General features: G+C 41.4%; 1 protein-coding gene across 4 annotated transcripts; it reads left to right on the forward strand.

Annotated features, from left to right (window-relative positions):
* The first annotated feature begins 436 nt into the window (after nucleotides 1-436).
* Nucleotides 437-7,880, forward strand: LOC110518194 (kelch domain-containing protein 1). Of its 4 annotated transcripts, XM_090228758.1 has the most exons (14): nucleotides 437-610; nucleotides 956-1,079; nucleotides 1,262-1,332; nucleotides 3,136-3,253; nucleotides 3,419-3,531; nucleotides 4,249-4,333; nucleotides 4,421-4,504; nucleotides 5,128-5,208; nucleotides 5,407-5,465; nucleotides 5,576-5,685; nucleotides 5,817-5,889; nucleotides 6,506-6,605; nucleotides 6,704-6,756; nucleotides 7,435-7,880. In XM_090228758.1, exons 2-14 carry the CDS (start codon nucleotides 972-974, stop codon nucleotides 7,553-7,555), a joined length of 1,176 nt encoding a protein of 391 aa, XP_090084884.1. In that variant the 5' UTR covers nucleotides 437-610; nucleotides 956-971; the 3' UTR covers nucleotides 7,556-7,880. The 4 variants fall into 4 exon arrangements, with proteins under 4 accessions (XP_090084884.1, XP_090084885.1, XP_090084887.1 ...); XM_090228759.1 differs by lacking the exon at nucleotides 956-1,079 and having other exon boundaries at nucleotides 455-610; XM_090228760.1 differs by lacking the exon at nucleotides 6,704-6,756 and having other exon boundaries at nucleotides 505-610.
* The last annotated feature ends 11,978 nt before the right edge of the window (nucleotides 7,881-19,858 follow it).

The following is a 19,858-nucleotide window of genomic DNA, read 5'->3' on the forward strand; positions in this document are numbered from 1 at the left end:
AGTTTTACAGTGTAATAACCCTCTTTGATTTATAGTAACCCTGTAGAATACTTTTTACACTGTTTCATGCTATTTTACCTTCAGTTGTTTCCTCCCCAACTCTTCCAACATTAGATCAATATAGCTCGCTGGATGCACCACTGTGAATGGGCTAAGACACGTCACCCCAACAGAACTACCTTAGAAGACGGAGTAAACGTGGAGAACAAAATAAGTTACATTTTAAAAGGTCTTAAGCCTTTCAATCAGTCAATGTATGGATTCTGTGAGGATGGATGGATGGTGGGGGGGGTGGGGGTTGTTTCCCATCCAATCAAAGACTTGGTTCCAATCATAATACAGACGGCTGGCTCGCGTTTCGTTTCACATCACTTTGATACGTGAAGTGTAACAGCATGTGAACTATTGCACGACCAGGCTGGTCCCCAGCAAGGCTATTTCAAACATGACACATGATATGTTCTGCCCTCAGAAGTACATCTGAGTGAAGTGAAGGGGCGAGCTGCCCGTTGCATAAACACAAGCACACAACCGCTAAGCACAGGAAAACAAACTGCTCATAGGGAGTGGTGGTATGAAGAGAGTGGAACAGGCAGAGGAGAGGTATTCGGTGAGTGTTGTGGCGTTTTCAGGTAAGGGGGCGTGGCCAGAGGGAGTAATGGTCTGGTGACAAGATGACATGACCTTTGACCTTCCGCTACAGTAAACGCTGTCAGGGCAAGAACAACTTGTTTTTTTTTTCCCCCCCTAGAGGTTGGAGCGTCTCAGCTACTTAAAAACAGCCAGCCCCTGCACATTCTATTCGCTGCCAAAGTCTGCCGTCAAAATTACCAGCTTGGGCCTATAAAAAAATAAAAGATTTTGAACAGATTTGGGTCAGAGATAATAAAAATCCTGGCAGAGAGATCTTTGTACATTTCTTTCTCTCCTTTTCTTTGTGTTTTCACTTTCTAAGAAGTTTTGTAGAAACGATGGATTCTGCCGTTGAGAAACACTGTGTGGAACTTGTTGCCCTTGAGCGAAGTGGTCACACAGCTGTATTAGAGGGAAATACTCTGCATGTCTGGGGAGGCTACATGGTAAGCCTCAAACATGATTTGTAAATTCCCTTCCTGGAACTATGTTGAAAGCATTGCTAATTGATGGTGTTGTTTTTTAATTGATGTTTAGCATTCACATATACTGTATAACATACATGCTGCTGATAGATGTATTTTCTCAGTAACAACATGCTTAGATTTGTTTTTGTTCTGTTCTGCAGTCAACCGCTGAGAGGGAAGTGTTCCTTCCCAGTGATGAAATCTGGTTGTATGACTTAGAAAGAGGTGTATGGTAAGAATATCAATGGAATTATAACATAGTGTTTGTGCGTATGGGCTGTATATAACACATTGTAAAGAATATGAATAGTGAAGTTGTTTGGGATTAACACTTTATCTGGATATTCCCTCTGTAGGTAGATGCTCTATAGTATTAGACCAGTAACATTTCAACTAAGTATCTACGAACCCTAACCCTTATCCTAACCCTAAACTTAACCCTTACCCTAAACTTAACCCTTACCCTAAACTTAACCCTTACCCTAACCTTTATCCTAACCCTAAACTTAACCCTTACCCTAAACTTAACCCTTACCCTAAACTTAACCCTTACCCTAAACTTAACCCTTACCCTAACCCTAAAATAACCCTTACCCTAAACTTAACCCTTACCCTAAACTTAACCCTTACCCTAAACTTAACCTTTATCCTAACCCTTATCCTAACCCTAAACTTAACCCTTACCCTAAACTTAACCCTTACCCTAAACTTAACCCTTACCCTAAACTTAACCCTTATCCTAACCCTAAATTTAACCCTTACGCTAAACTTAACCCTTACCCTAAACTTAACCCTTACCCTAAACTTAACCCTTACCCTAACCCTTATCCTAACCCTAAACTTAACCCTTACCCTAAACTTAACCCTTACCCTAAACTTAACCCTAACCCTTATCCTAACCCTAAACTTAACCCTTACCCTAAACTTAACCCTTACCCTAACCCTTATCTTAACCCTAAACTTAACCCTTACCCTAAACTTAACCCTTACCCTAAACTTAACCCTAACCCTTACCCTAACCTTTATCCTAACCCTAAACTTAACCCTTACCCTAAACTTAACCCTTACCCTAAACTTAACCCTTACCCTAAACTTAACCCTTACCCTAACCCTAAAATAACCCTTACCCTAAACTTAACCCTTACCCTAAACTTAACCCTTACCCTAAACTTAACCTTTATCCTAACCCTTATCCTAACCCTAAACTTAACCCTTACCCTAAACTTAACCCTTACCCTAAACTTAACCCTTACCCTAAACTTAACCCTTACCCTAAACTTAACCCTTATCCTAACCCTAAATTTAACCCTTACGCTAAACTTAACCCTTACCCTAAACTTAACCCTTACCCTAAACTTAACCCTTACCCTAAACTTAACCCTTACCCTAATCTTAACCCTTACCCTAACCCTTATCCTAACCCTAAACTTAACCCTTACCCTAAACTTAACCCTTAACCTAAACTTAACCCTTACCCTAAACTTAACCCTTAACCTAAACTTAACCCTTACCCTAAACTTAACCCTTACCCTATAGTATTAGACTGGTCTATAGTGGTCTATAGTATTAGACTGGTCTATAGTATTAGACTGGTCTATAGTATTAGACTGGTCTATTGTGGTCTATAGTATTAGACTGGTCTATAGTACTAGACTGGTCTATAGTATTAGACTGGTCTATAGTATTAGACTGGTCTATAGTATTAGACTGGTCTATTGTGGTCTATAGTATTAGACTGGTCTATAGTACTAGACTGGTCTATAGTATTAGACTGGTCTATAGTATTAGACTGGTCTATAGTGTCTATAGTATTAGACTGGTCTATAGTGGTCTATCGTATTAGACTGGTCTATAGTATTAGACTGGTCTATCGTATTAGACTGGTCTATAGTGTCTATAGTATTAGACTGGTCTATAGTGTCTATAGTATTAGACTGGTCTATAGTATTAGACTGGTCTATAGTATTAGCTTGGAACTTCATGCTGTGTATGCTGTGTGTTTTCATAGTTGGTTTATTCATTTTGTCTTCTGAAGGGAAATGTGTCAAATGTCAGGAGAGATCCCGCCCCCCATGTCAGGCACCTGCAGCTGCTTTCTAATTGGCCACATGTACATATTCGGAGGATATGATGACACGGGACAGACCAATCAGGTGAGCTAGCTCAACAGAAACTGTAGTGCCCCTGATATGCAAATATTTTTTCTGATCTCATTAATCATTATTAAGGCTTCCGTTGTTAGGAGACGGTTCAGATGGGTGTCGAACTCTGGCTTCAGAGACTCGTGAGTTACGTTCTGAAAAGATGTGTGCTTGTAGCTATACCGTGTCAACCTCCTGGATGGGGACTACAGATGGAAGAACGTGAAAGCTGAGAGTGGCTCTCCTCCTTCACCCAGAGATAAGCTGTGCTGCTGGGTTTTCAACAACAGGTCAGTGACATATAACATTAGAATGGAACGTCAATGCCCATTGCAGTATTGCTACAAACAGGAAGACAGTCAGGGTTCAAATGACACATTTTTAAGGGAATATTGTGAGATTCTGGCAATTAGCAATTAGCCAATGCTAGCTTGCCTTAGTGCAGTGACTGGACGTCTACAGGTATAGAAAATCTTGTGATTTTTACCAATTAAGAATCTTCTATTCTGTAGAGTCACTTACTTTGAGAAGCTTCCATTCTGTAGGGTCACCTGCTTTGAGAATCTTCCATTCTGTAGGGTCACCTACATTGAGAATCTTCCATTCTGTAGGGTCACCTGCTTTGAGAATCTTCCATTCTGTAGGGTCACCTGCTTTGAGAATCTTCCATTCTGTAGGGTCACCTGCTTTGAGAAGCTTCCATTCTGTAGGGTCACCTACTTTGAGAATCTTCCATTCTGTAGGGTCACCTGCTTTGAGAAGCTTCCATTCTGTAGGGTCACCTACTTTGAGAATCTTCCATTCTGTAGGGTCACCTACTTTGAGAATCTTCCATTCTGTAGGGTCACCAACTTTGAGAATCTTCCATTCTGTAGGGTCACCTACTTTGAGAATCTTCCATTCTGTAGGGTCACCAACTTTGAGAAGCTTCCATTCTGTAGGGTCACCTACTTTGAGAATCTTCCATTCTGTAGGGTCACCTACTTTGAGAATCTTCCATTCTGTAGGGTCACCTACTTTGGTGGATATGGTCACAAGACACTTGATGACATCATGGATGACAAAAGCTTCATCGTGGACACGGCATCATTGGTACATCTTTGCTTTTTGTTTATGATGGCGTCCAAACGTATGAATTACAACCACTATTTTCAATGTGTTGTATTCTGTGTTTTGTAGGAGCAGAACGTTGGTTGGGGATGGAACAATGAAGTCCACGTTTTTGATACAACACTAGCCAGCTGGAGGGAACCACAGAGCTCTGTAAGACAGACACACACTGTATGATTACATCACAACATAACTTCATTATGTGGAACTTAGTTAGCTTGAAATGTCGCTGATCCAACCAGTACCTGTTGTATAGCTCAATCCGTTCCTACATTGTCAAGCTGGTGGTCGTGTGTGTTGGTGACGTAGAGGACCCTGGTTCAAGTCCTTTCAGAGGAGAGGTAGAGGACTTTGGTTCAAGCCTAGTCAGAGGAGAAGTAGAGGACCCTGGTTCAAGACTAATCAGAGGAGAGGTAGAGGACCCTGGTTCAAGCCCAGTCAGAGGAGAGGTAGAGGACCCTGGTTCAAGCCCAGTCAGAGGAGAGGTAGAGGACCCTGGTTCAAGCCCAGTCAGAGGAGAGGTAGAGGACCCTGGTTCAAGCCCAGTCATCCAAGCCCAGTCAGAGGAGAGGTAGAGGACCCTGGTTCAAGACCAATCAGAGGAGAGGTAGAAGACTCTGGTTCAAGCCCAGTCACAGACACGTTTAGGGAGGCAGCACTATATGCTAAGCTAGCACAATGATGCTGGTTATACATGAACTAATTCGTTATTTGCACACAAACAGCCAAGCAAAAATGTGTCCTCCTGTACTGTAAGTAGCTCTTTCTGACGACAGGGTCGTGCTCCTGGCCCCAGAGCTGCCCATGCAGGTGCAACACTTGGTCATAAAGGGTATGTCTATGGGGGCCGAGTACTGGTGAGTACTCTGTTGAGTTGAACTCCTCCTCACGTTTTGTATTGCATTGATGCAGAGACACAGAAAACCCTAAAACATTGCTGAGATTAATGGGATCACATTGCTTACTGTACAGTCAAGTGTAATACTTGACTCAAGTTTTGTTGACCTGTTTTGGGATGTTCAGTGGTTTGCCCGTCCTTCTACCCTTCTCTTTAGGAAACCACACCAAGTGACATTCATTGTCTAGATCTAGAATCATGGACATGGTCTGAAATGTAGGTATTTATATTTCACTCTTTCAAATGATAATATTTAAAACGTTCCAGTGTTTATCATAATAACAGCTTTGGTGTGTTTAACTGTTCCTTCCAAATGTCTTCTCCAGAGTACCAACATCCACTGTGCCAGGGGGAAGGTCGTGGCACAGCCTCACTGCAGTATCTGATAACACTTTGTTTCTATTTGGTGGACTGAATGTGGACTGCAAACCAATGAGTAAGTAATTTACCCATTTAGACCCAGTAGGATGAAATCCTTACTCAGCTGTTACTCAACAATTTGACCCACCTAGAAAACCTTCTGTTCCATGGAGTTCTTTCTTTCTTGTATCTGTTATGTTTCTGTAGGTGATAGATGGGTTTTAGACGTTGACACAAAGACATGGAGGGAGTTTGACCATCCAAACAACAACAAACCAAGGTAGTACAGTAGCTGACAGTTTAGCATCATGATAAATCTAGTTCCTCATCTGATTAAACTGGTATGACTGGTATGACTGGTATGACTGGTATAACTGGTATGACTGGTATGACTGGTATGACTGGTATAACTGGTATGACTGGTATGACTGGTATAACTGGTATGACTGGTATGACTGGTATAACTGGTATGACTGGTATGACTGGTATGACTGGTGTGACTGGTATGACTGGTATAACTGGTATGACTGGTATGACTGGTATGACTGGTATGACTGGTATAACTGGTATGACTGGTATGACTGGTATGACTGGTATGACTGGCATGACTGGTATGACTGGTATGACTGGTATGACTGGTATAACTGGTATGACTGGTATGACTGGTATGACTGGTATGACTGGTATAACTGGTATGACTGGTATGACTGGTATGACTCCCTGATAAAAACTAAAGGTTTGATCAGAACGCATTCCATTTCCATCTCATCTGAAGTCTGTAAGTGCAGATCGAGGAGTGAAGAGAAATTAGCCTAAAATGTGCAATGATTAAACGGAGTGCACATTCTCTGTACTTTGATGAAATCCCCCATTTATTTGACTTTCCTCCCTTGCAGGTTGTGGCACACAGCAAGCCAAGCAAAGGACTCTGACGTCGTTGTGTTTGGGGGTAGTTGTGACTACGTCCTCCTAGTAGGAACCTATGGGAATCTGACGGTATGACGATAGCCTTCAGCCAAATCATCACAGTAGCCCTGGTTAAATGTAGAATCACTGACACTACAAACTAACGGTTTGTTTTCACATGTTTTCAGGGCCACAGCCATGACGCACTTGTTTTCCAGACCCAGCCTTATCCCCTCTTTCGGTAAAATGTCTCATAATTATCACAGATTTTATTTACATCACATGTAATGTCCATTTTCATCGTCCCTTAAAGTAGAAATCAGTTGTGGAAACAATAACAAACTGTTTTCCCCTGCCCCTGTTTTGGTATGGGGCCGGAGAGGGAGAAACCACTCAAATGCCCCTGTTTTGGTATGGGGCCGGAGAAGGAGAAACCACTCAAATGCCCCTGTTTTGGTATGGGGCCGGAGAGGGAGAAACCACTCAAATGCCCCTGTTTTGGTATGGGGCCGGAGAGGGAGAAACAACTCAAATGCCCCTGTTTTGGTATGGGGCCGGAGAGGGAGAAACCACTCAAATGCCCCTGTTTTGGTATGGGGCCGGAGAGGGAGAAACCACTCACATTTATAGACAGAGCTATGGGTGGAAGGACTGACCATCCATGATATAAACATTATAGTTTTAACCATGTTCTGAGGCTATATGGTGTTTGTTTACATTCACTTTGTTTACAAACATTGGAGTTTAAACAAGATTATTTTCCGGGTTCTGATGGGGTCCGACAGTTGAACTAAGCTCATGAGGCGTTGATAAGTTATAGTCTTCAAGAAGCAATGGGTACATATCATTAATTTAGATGTCCAAAAATGGATGTAGCAACTGCTGATTTCCAATTTAAACATGTTGTTTTGTCTTACAGGATATGTGTGGACTGCATAGCAAAGAATGTGAATAACTGCAAGATGCTTCAAAACCAGCTTCACTCTCTGCCCCGGAAACTACTGGAAGCTGTACAGAGGAGAACATCCAGAAATATATAATACATATAGTGCATTCAGAAAGTATTCAGACACCTTGACTTTTCCCCGATTTTGTTATGTTACAGCCTTATTCTAAAATGGATTACATTGTTTTTCCCCCTCATCAATCTACACACAATAACCCCATAATGACATCACAATAACCCCATAATGACATCACAATAACCCCATAATGACATCACAATAACCCCATAATGACAAAGCAAAAATAGGTTTTTAGACATTTTTGAAAATGTATAAAACTTTTTTTTTTTGTGAAATATCATATTTCCGAAAGTATTCAGACCCTTTACTCAGTACTATGTTAAAGTCATTTTGTCAACGATTGCAGTCTCGAGTCTTAATTGGGTATGACGCTACAAGCTTGGCACACCTGTATTTGGGGAGCTTCTCCCATTCCTTTTTGCAGATCCTCTCAAACTCTGTCAGGTTGGATGGGGAACGCCTCTGCACAGCTCTTTTCAGGTCTCTCCAGAGATGTTCGATCGGGTTCAAGTCCGGGTTCTGGCTGGGCCACTCAAGGACATTCAGAGACTTGTCCCGAAGCCACTCCTGTGTTGTTTTGGCTGTGTGCTTAGGGTCGTTGTCCTGTTGGAAGGTGAACCTTCATCCCAGTCTGAGATCCTGAGTGCTCTGGAGCAGGCTTTTATCAAGGAAAGGGAAATCAAATTAAATGTGTCTTCCGCATTTAACCCTACCCCTTTGAATCAGAGAGGTGCGGGGGGCTACCTTAATTGACATCCACGTCATTGGCGCCCGGGAAACAGTGTGTTAATTGCCTTACTTAGAGACAGAAAGACAGAGTGTTACCCTTGGGTTCTCTTTGTACTTTACTCCTTTCCTCTTTGCCTCAATCCTGACTAGTCTCCCAGGTTTCCTCCAGACGTGACCCTTGGCATTCAGGCCAAAGAGTTCAATCTTGGTTTCATCAGACCAGAGAATCTTGTTTCTCATGGTCTTTAAGTGCCTTCTGGAAAACTCCCACAGTCACTACTACTTTCTACTACTGCAGTCACTACTATGTACTACCACCACAGTCACTACTATGTACTACCACCACAGTCACTACTATGTACTACCACCACAGTCACTACTTCTACTTTTAATATACATTAAATGATCAGAAGTATGTGGACACCTGCTTGTCCAACATCTCATTCCTAAATCATGGACATTGATATTAAGTTGGTCCCCCTTTGCTGTTTTAACAGCCTCCACTCTTCTGAGAGGCTTTCCGCTAGATGTTGGAACATTTTGTGGGGACCTGCTTCCATTCTACCACAAGAGCATTAGTGAGGTTGGGCAATGATGTTGGCTGATTAGGCCTGGCTCGCAGTCTGTGTTCCAATTCATCCCAATGCTGTTCGATGGGGCTAAGGTCATTCTTATCATGCTGACACAGGAAAGGTCCTTCCCCAAACTGTTGCCACAAAGTTGGAAGCACAGAATCGTCTAGAATGTCATTGTAATGTAGCATTAAGATTTCCCTTCACTGGAACTATTGGGCCTGAACCATGAAAAACAGCCCCAGACCATTATTCCTCCTCCATCAAACCTTACAGTTGGCACTGTCCACTCGGGCAGGTATCATTCTTCTGGCATCTGCCAAACCCTGATTCGTCCATTGGACTACCAGATGGTGAATTGTGATTCGTCACTCCAGAGAATGTGTTTCCACTACTCCAGAGTCCCCTTGACGGGGAGCTTGACACCATTCCAGCCGACGCTTGGCATTGCACAGCTAGACTGTGGAAACACATTTCATGAAGCTCCCGACAAACAGCTATTGTGCTGACGTTGCTTCCAAAGGCAGTTTGGAACTCGGTAGTGAGTGTTGCAACCGAGGAAAGATGATTTTACACGCTACGCACTTCAGCATTCGCCGGTCCCGTTCTGTGAGCTTGTGTGGCCTACCACTTTGTGGCTGAGCCGTTGTTGCTCCTTGATGTTTACACTTCACAATAACAGCACTTACAGTGGACCGGGGCTGCTCTAGCAGGGCAGACATTTGACAAACTGACTTGTTGGAAAGGTGGGCATCCTTTGATGGTGCCACGTTGAAAGTCACTGAGCTCTTCAGTAAAGGCCATTCTACTGCCAACGTTTGTCGATGGGGATTGCATGGTTGTGTGCTCGATTGAATACATCTGTCAGAAACGGGTGTCGCTGAAAAAACAGAATCCACTAATTTGAAGTGGTGTCCACATACTTTTGTATATATAGGGTATCACTAAAGGCTAGTATCCCACTACTGTAATACATTCACTACTTACAACTAGCCAACAGTTTTCAACACAAGCAATTTCAACTTCTAAACATTCAAAAAATATTATTGGACAAATTAAGCAAGTCACACAATTTCTCTTTAGGAAAAATACCCATTCTAGTTGCTATTTGACCTCTGGCCTGGCTACAACATTGATGACAATTGTACTATTAATATGACCACCATGGCAGATAGCTCTCCTCAGCCCCCTCTGACCTCTGACCTTAACAATACCACTCATTTAAAACAATGCAGGCAAAACATAACTAAAATCTCACATCTCTCCAAGACAGAACCAAACATCAGTATGAATAATCCAAGTATCAATAATCCAGTCGTGTCTGTTATTCACACACAGGGAAGCAGTCAAGCCCAGAGAAGCAAACACACATCCGTCCTGCTCCAGTCTCCCTGCATGCAGCCCATATCCCCACAGCATCAAACGCACCACACTCACACAGGTACACACACAAACCACATTTACACACACGCCACATTTACACACACGCACGAACGCACACACACACACACACACACAGAGCAAGAGAGGTATACAGGCACCATCTAGTGCTTTGCTCAGGAAAATCCTCTGAGATAGAAATACAGAGAATCATGTATCAAACTACATTGTTCTATATATCTGTTAAACTTTTATATATTTGTTAAACTAGTTTTATATATCAATTAAACTTGTTTTATATATCTGTTAAACTTGTTTTATATATCAATTAAACTTGTATTATTTATCAATTAAACTTGTTTTATATATCTGTTAAACTAGTTTTATATATCAATTAAACTTGTTTTATATATCTGTTAAACTTGTTTTATATATCAATTAAACTTGTATTATTTATCAATTAAACTTGTTTTATATATCTGTTAAACTTGTTTATGTCTATTAAACTTGTTTTATCTATTACATTTGTTTATATATCAATTAAACTTGTTTAATATATCAATTAAACTTGTATTATTTATCAATTAAACTTGTTTAATATATCAATTAAACTTGTATTATTTATCAATTAAACTTGTTTTATATATCTGTTAAACTTGTTTATGTCTATTAAACTTGTTTTATCTATTAAACTTGTCACGTTCTGACCATAGTTCTTGTGTGTTTTCCTTGTTTTAGTGTTGGTCAGGACGTGAGCTGGGTGGGCATTCTATGTTGAGTGTCTAGTTTGTCTGTTTCTGTGTTTGGGCCTGATATGGTTCTCAATCAGAGGCAGGTGTCAGTCATTGTCTCTGATTGGGAACCATATTTAGGTAGCCTGTTTTGTGTTCAGTTTTTGTGGGTGATTATTTCCGTGTCTGTGTTTGTTTCACCACACAGGACTGTTTTTGGTTTTCCACATTTATTGTTTTGTATATCTGTAGTGTTTTCTCGGTATTCGTCTTTATTAAAGATGTTTAACCACCAAGATGTTTAACCATGTTAAAACGCACGCTGCGTTTTGGTCCGCCTCTCCTTCCCAGGAAGAAAGTCGTTACAAAACTTGTTTATATATCAATTAAACTTGTTTTATTTATCAATTAACTTGTTGTATATATCTATTAAACTTGTTTATATATATAAAACTAGTTTTATCTATTTAACTTGTTTTGTATATCTATTAAACTTGATATATATATATATATATATATATATATATATATATGTGAGTTAATGTTGTACTGTATATATATATCAGTTAATCTTGTACTGTAAATCCATTAAACTTGTTTTTTATATGAATTTTATCACTGTGCTTTAACATGCATTCACCAGAGAAACATGTTCTGTTGGAATTAACACAACTTGAAATGATAATGTGTGTCAAATGTCTGGAACATTTCTCATTCCTCAGTAAGACTTCATAAGTAATACAAATTACCACCAGCAAAAGTAAATTATACATCAGACAGTTTTATATCTAAATATAATGTGTAAATTAAATTAAATGAAATTAAGTAAAAAACGTCAATAATAATACACTATCATGTTTCAGTTTATCTCTACATATAAAGAGAAACTACAAGTATTCCCAGACATCTTCTCAAGGTTGTATAATTCAATAGACTACAAAATGAGCACAACAAATGGCCACATTTTGACCCAGACATGTGTTATTACTGGTGTGAAACAGTGTTGAAGTATATCCACAAGCTTTTACTGAGTCCCAAATGGCACCCTACTCCATGTATAGTGCACTACTTTTGACCAGAGCCCTATGCCAAAAGTAGTGCACATACATAGGGAATGGGCCCTGGGTCAATAGCACTGCGCTACATTGGGATGCATCCTTTGTCTCTGAACCTGTTGCAGCCAGACAGTAATTCTATCTTAGGCTCACCTACGATAACAGAGATAAATGCCCTACAACCTCCTGCGACAACATTTCAAACATTTGCCTTCCATTGTGTTTCAAACTACGATTGAGCTGAAATATGTTCCACATGACCACGGCAGCGGGGAATATGTTTTGGGGTGGGGGTGTTATCGACGGGGTCGGGAAAGGGGGCACTTTTTATCCCCTCTTTGCTGACAAGTATTTTTCTTTGCTTCGTACAGGAGTAATAAAGGCCTGGGCACTCATTTGGTGGGGTATTAATCATGTTTTATTGTGATTTATCAGGGGTTGATACAGCAGCCACAGCACTACTACTGTGCGCTGCTACTGTATGAACGTGACCAACCTATAATGTCATCAGTAATAGTGAGTGGTGGATGAAGGCTTGGTGGACACTTTATGAACACTGCCTAGTGTGTGTGTGTGTGTGTGTGTGTGTGTGTGTGTGTGTGTGTGTGTGTGTGTGTGTGTGTGTGTGTGTGTGTGTGTGTGTGTGTGTGTGTGTGTGTGTGTGTGTGTGTGTGTGTGTGTGTGTGTGTGCGTGTGTGTGTGTGTGTCTCACTAAATGAGGGCAGCATAAAATATTTCAAAGCTCATTGGGATTAACCAAATGTTCAACTATATCTGACCCTAACACAACTATATCTGACCCTAACCCAACTATATCTGACCCTAACCCAACTATATCTGACCCTAACCCAACTATATCTGACCCTAACCCAACTATATCTGACCCTACCTTTAAATATATAACCCTAAACCAACTACATCAAACACTAACCCAACTATATCTGACCCTAACCCAATTACATCTGACCCTACCTTTAAATATATAACCCTAAACCAACTACATCAAACACTAACCCAACTATATCTGACCCTAACCCAACTATATCTGACCCTAACCCAACTATATCTGACCCTAACCTAACTATATCTGACCCTAACCCAACTATATCTGACCCTAACCCAACTATATCTGACCCTAACCCAACTATATCTGACCCTAACACAATTACATCTGACCCTAACCCAACTATATCTGACCCTAACCCAACTATATCTGACCCTAACCCAACTATATCTGACCCTAACCCAACTATATCTGACCCTAACCTAACTATATCTGACCCTAACCCAACTATATCTGACCCTAACCCAACTATATCTGACCCTAACCCAACTATATCTGACCCTAACCCAACTATATCTGACCCCAACCCAACTACATCTGACCCTAACCCAACTATATCTGACCCCAACCCAACTACATCTGACCCTAACCCAACTATATCTGACCCCAACCCAACTATATCTGACCCCAACCCAACTATATCTGACCCTAACCCAACTATATCTGACCCTAACCCAACTATATCTGACCCTAACCCAACTATATCTGACCCTAACCCAACTATATCTGACCCTAACCCAACTATATCTGACCCTAACCCAACTATATCTGACCCTAACCCAACTATATCTGACCCTAACCGCAACCGGAAGGTTGCGAGTTCAAACCCCCGAGCTGACAAGGTACAAATCTGTCGTTCTGCCCCTGAACAGGCAGTTCACTGTTCCCAGGCCGTCATTGAAAATAAGAATTTGTTCTTAACTGACTTGCCTGGTTAAATAAAGATAAAAAAAATATAAAAAAAATCTGACCCTAACCATAACCCAACAACATCTAACCCTAACCCAACTATATCTGACCCTAACCCAACCATATCTGACCCTAGACCTAAGCCAACTATACCTGACTCTAACCCAACTATATCTGACCCTAACCCAAATATTTCTGACCCGAACAAAACTACATCTGACCCTAACCCAACTATGTCTGACCCTAACACAACTATATCTGATGCTAACCCCAACTCAACTATATCTGACCCAAACCCTAACCCAACTATATCTAACCCCAACCCAAATATATCTGACCCTGACTCTAACTATATATGACCCTAAACCAACTATATCGAACCCTAACCCTAACCCAACTCTATCTGACACTAACTTTAACAATATATAACCCTAAACCAACTATATCGAACCCCAACTATATCTGACCCTAACCCAATTATATCTGGTCCTAACCCAACTATATCTGACCCTAAACCTAACCCAACTAAATCTGACCCTAACCCAACTCTATCTGACCCTAACCCAACTATATCTGACTAAACCAATTATTTTGTACCTTTATTTAACCAGGCAAGTCAGTTAAGAACAAATTCTTATTTTCAATGACGGCCTTATTTTCAATGACAGTGGGCAGAACGACAGTACCTTGTCAGCTCGGGGATTTGAACATGAAACCTTTCGCTTACTAGTCCAATGCTCTAACCACTAGGCTACCCTGCCGCCCCAACATAACCCAACTATATCGACCCCAAACCTAACCCAACTATATCTGACCCCAAATCTAACCCAACTATAACCCAACTATATCTGCTGAACACACAGGTTAGGCTACTATACTGAATGATCTAATGCAGTATATATCAACCTTAGATCTGTCTTGATAATAAAACTGGAAAGAAAATACCCCTCGAAAAAATTGATTTTAGGTTAATTTAGGTCAAGTTTTGACTAATATAATATTTATCCATATAGATTTTTCCTATCAGCTTTTACATACACTCCAGACTTATCTAACCTGGATCTAGAAGAATACTTTACTATCCAGAGATGGAGAATGGTCTTCATCTCTACCAACCCCTCTGATACACCACACACACACACACACACACACACACACACACACACACACACACCACACACACACACGCACGCACGCACGCACACACACACACACACACACACACACACACACATACACAATCGGTCTAAAGAGTGTGTGACCTTAACAGTCAGTGTTGGACCCCACCAGGAAAGGGTCATGTCTCCACATCAGTGTGATGAGGGAAGTGACACATTACCACCATGTTTGCATAGAGATTCAGAGCAAACAGCCCTGGGCCCGTATCCACAAAGCCTCTCAGAGTAGGAGAGCTGATCTAGGATCAGTATCGCCTTTTAGATCCTAATGATTAAGGAGTTTTGTGGATATGGGCCCAGGGCTTCAAGTGTATCGGAGGGGTTGGGTACAGATGAGTGGAGAATCACTTCCCAAAGCTGATGACATGCGGGACAGTCAGCTTAAGTGCCAAAAAAGTAAATGAGGCATTTGGTTGAGTTATCACTTTAAAGAGCCAGGTAGTGTAAAGTTTCACTCTATGGCTGATTGCATATGACACAGTCTTGTTCTGTTGTTGGATATTTTATGTATCTTCCTGAACTTTCCATCTGTTTTAAAATGCTGTTATTATTTTGAGAGCTCTGGTGAGATGGTGAACAGGCAAAGCGTCAATACAGGGCTAAGATTGAATCCTACTACACCGGCTCTGACGCTCGTCTTATGTGGCAGGGCTTGCAAACTATTACAGATTATAAAGGGAAGCACAGCCGCGAGCTGCCCAGTGACACGAGCCTACCAAACGAGCTAAATCACTTCTATGATCGCTTCGAGGTAAGCAACACTGAGGCATGCATGAGAGCATCAACTGTTCCGGACGACTGTGTGATCACGCTCTCCGTAGCCGAAGTGAGTAAGACCTTTAAACAGGTCAACATACACAAGGCTGCGGGGCCAGACGGATTACCAGGACGTGTGCTCCGGGCATGTGTTGACCAACTGGCAGGTGTCTTCACTGACCTTTTCAACATGTCCCTGATTGAGTCTGTAATACCAATATGTTTCAAGCAGACCACCGTAGTACCTGTGCCCAAGAACACAAAGGCAACCTGCCTAAATGACTACAGACCCGTAGCACTCACGTCCGTAGCCATGAAGTGCTTTGAAAGGCTGGTAATGGCTCACATCAACACCACCAGAAACCCTAGAACCACTCCAATTTGCATACCGCCCTAACAGATCCACAGATGATGCAATCCCTACTGCACTCCACACTGCCCTTTTCCACCTGGACAAAAGGAACACCTATGTGAGAATGCTATTCATTGAGTACAGCTCAGCGTTCAACACCATAGTGCCCTCAAAGCTCATCACTAAGCTAAGGATCCTGGGACTAAACACCTCCCTCTGCAACAGGATCCTGGACTTCCTGACAGGCCGCCCCCAGGTGGTGAGGGTAGGTAGCAACACATCTGCCACGCTGATCCTCAACACTGGATCCCCCCAGGGGTGCGTGCTCAGCCCCCTCCTGTACTCCCTGTTCACCCACGACTGCATGGCCCGGTACGACTCCAACATCATCATTAAGTTTGCAGATGACACAACAACGACGAGACAGCCTATAGGGAGGAGGTCAGAGACCTGACAGGGTGGTGCTAGAATAACAACCTATCCCTCAACGTAACCGACACTACGGAGATGATTGTGGACTACAGGAAAAGTAGGACCGAGTACGCCCCCATTCTCATCGACGGGGCTGTAGTGGAGCAGGTTGAGACCTTCAAGTTCCTTGGTGTCCACATCACCAACAAACTAGAACGGTCCAAACACACCAAGACAGTCGTGAAGAGGGCACGACAAAACCTATTCCCCCTCAGGAGACTGAAAAGATTTGGCATGAGTCCTGAGATCCTCAAAAGCTTCTACAGCTGCAACATCGAGAGCAGGTTGCATCACTGCCTGGTACGGCAATTGCTTGGCCTCCGACCGCAAGTCACTACAGAGGGTAGTGCGTGCGGCCCAGTACATCACTGGGGCTAAGCTGCCTGCCATCCAGGACTTATACACCAGGCGATATCAGAGGAATGCCATAGACTGTTCTCTCTACAACCGCATGGCAAGCGGTACCGGAGCGCCAAGTCTAGGACAAGAAGGCTTCTCAACAGTTTTACCCCCCAAGCCATAAGACTCCTGAACAGGTAATCAAATGGCTACACAGACTATTTGCATTGTGTTCCTCCCCCCCAACCCCTCTTTTTACACTGCTGCTACTCTCTGTTTATCATATATGCACAGTCACTTTAACTATATATTCATGTACATATGTACATACTACCTCAATTGGCCCGACCAACCAGTGCTCCCGCACATTGGCTAACCGGGCTATCTGCATTGTGTCCTGCCACCCGCCAACCCCTCTTTTACGCTGCTGCTACTCTCTGTTCATCATATATGCACAGTTACTTTAACCATATCTACATGTACATACTACCTCAATCAGCCTGACTAACTGGTGTCTGTATGTAGCCTCGCTATTGTTTTTACTGTTGTTTTTATTTCTTTAATAACCTATTCTTCAGCTAATAAATTTTTTTGCACCATTGGTTAGAGCCTGTAAGTAAGCATTTCACTGTAAGGTCTGTTGTATTCATCATTTCACTGTAAGGTCTGTTGTATTCATCATTTCACTGTAAGGTCTGTTGTATTCAGCATTTCACTGTAAGGTCTGTTGTATTCATCATTTCACTGTAAGGTCTGTTGTATTCAGCATTTCACTGTAAGGTCTGTTGTATTCATCATTTCACTGTAAGGTCTGTTGTATTCATCATTTCACTGTAAGGTCTGTTGTATTCAGCATTTCACTGTAAGGTCTGTTGTATTCAGCATTTCACTGTAAGGTCTGTTGTATTCATCATTTCACTGTAAGGTCTGTTGTATTCAGCATTTCACTGTAAGGTCTGTTGTATTCAGCATTTCACTGTAAGGTCTGTTGTATTCAGCATTTCACTGTAAGGTCTGTTGTATTCATCATTTCACTGTAAGGTCTGTTGTATTCAGCATTTCACTGTAAGGTCTGTTGTATTCAGCATTTCACTGTAAGGTCTGTTGTATTCATCATTTCACTGTAAGGTCTGTTGTATTCAGCATTTCACTGTAAGGTCTGTTGTATTCAGCATTTCACTGTAAGGTCTGTTGTATTCAGCATTTCACTGTAAGGTCTGTTGTATTCATCATTTCACTGTAAGGTCTGTTGTATTCAGCATTTCACTGTAAGGTCTGTTGTATTCAGCATTTCACTGTAAGGTCTGTTGTATTCATCATTTCACTGTAAGGTCTGTTGTATTCATCATTTCACTGTAAGGTCTGTTGTATTCATCATTTCACTGTAAGGTCTGTTGTATTCAGCATTTCACTGTAAGGTCTACTACACCTGTTGTATTCAGCATTTCACTGTAAGGTCTACCTACACCTGTTGTATTCATCATTTCACTGTAAGGTCTGTTGTATTCATCATTTCACTGTAAGGTCTGTTGTATTCAGCATTTCACTGTAAGGTCTGTTGTATTCAGCATTTCACTGTAAGGTCTGTTGTATTCAGCATTTCACTGTAAGGTCTGTTGTATTCAGCATTTCACTGTAAGGTCTGTTGTATTCAGCATTTCACTGTAAGGTCTGTTGTATTCAGCATTTCACTGTAAGGTCTGTTGTATTCAGCATTTCACTGTAAGGTCTACTACACCTGTTGTATTCAGCATTTCACTGTAAGGTCTACCTACACCTGTTGTATTCATCATTTCACTGTAAGGTCTGTTGTATTCATCATTTCACTGTAAGGTCTGTTGTATTCAGCATTTCACTGTAAGGTCTGTTGTATTCAGCATTTCACTGTAAGGTCTGTTGTATTCAGCATTTCACTGTAAGGTCTGTTGTATTCAGCATTTCACTGTAAGGTCTGTTGTATTCAGCATTTCACTGTAAGGTCTGTTGTATTCATCATTTCACTGTAAGGTCTGTTGTATTCAGCATTTCACTGTGAGGTCTGTTGTATTCAGCATTTCACTGTAAGGTCTGTTGTATTCAGCATTTCACTGTAAGGTCTGTTGTATTCAGCATTTCACTGTAAGGTCTGTTGTATTCAGCATTTCACTGTAAGGTCTGTTGTATTCAGCATTTCACTGTAAGGTCTGTTGTATTCAGCATTTCACTGTAAGGTCTGTTGTATTCAGCATTTCACTGTAAGGTCTGTTGTATTCAGCATTTCACTGTAAGGTCTGTTGTATTCAGCATTTCACTGTAAGGTCTGTTGTATTCAGCATTTCACTGTAAGGTCTGTTGTATTCAGCATTTCACTGTAAGGTCTGTTGTATTCAGCATTTCACTGTAAGGTCTGTTGTATTCAGCATTTCACTGTAAGGTCTGTTGTATTCAGCATTTCACTGTAAGGTATGTTGTATTCAGCATTTCACTGTAACAACCAATTATATAGAAATATAAAGAAAGAAAAATCATTTTTTGATAGGATGTCCTCTGTGATTCTGAATGTAAACATTTAGGGCAGTAGTGTGTACTACTGTGTATAGCCTCTCTACTGTATGTATGTAGCCTCTCTACTGTATATAGCCTCACTACTGTTATCTTTCACTGTCTTTTTACTGTTGTTTTATTTCTTTACTTACCTATTGTTCACCTAACACATTTTTTGCACTGTTGGTAAGAGCCTGTAAGTAAGCATTTCACTGTAAGGTCTACTACACCTGTTGTATTCAGCATTTCACTGTAAGGTCTACTACACCTGTTGTATTCAGCATTTCACTGTCAGGTCTACCACATCTGTTGTATTCAGCATTTCACTGTAAGGTCTACTACACCTGTTGTATTCAGCATTTCACTGTAAGGTCTACTACACCTGTTGTATTCAGCATTTCACTGTCAGGTCTACCACACCTGTTGTATTCAGCATTTCACTGTAAGGTCTACTACACCTGTTGTATTCAGCATTTCAC

The sequence above is a fragment of the Oncorhynchus mykiss genome, unplaced genomic scaffold, assembly GCF_057628025.1.
Source record: "Oncorhynchus mykiss isolate SJ-2025 unplaced genomic scaffold, ASM5762802v1 scaffold101, whole genome shotgun sequence".
Classification (NCBI taxonomy): domain Eukaryota; kingdom Metazoa; phylum Chordata; class Actinopteri; order Salmoniformes; family Salmonidae; genus Oncorhynchus; species Oncorhynchus mykiss.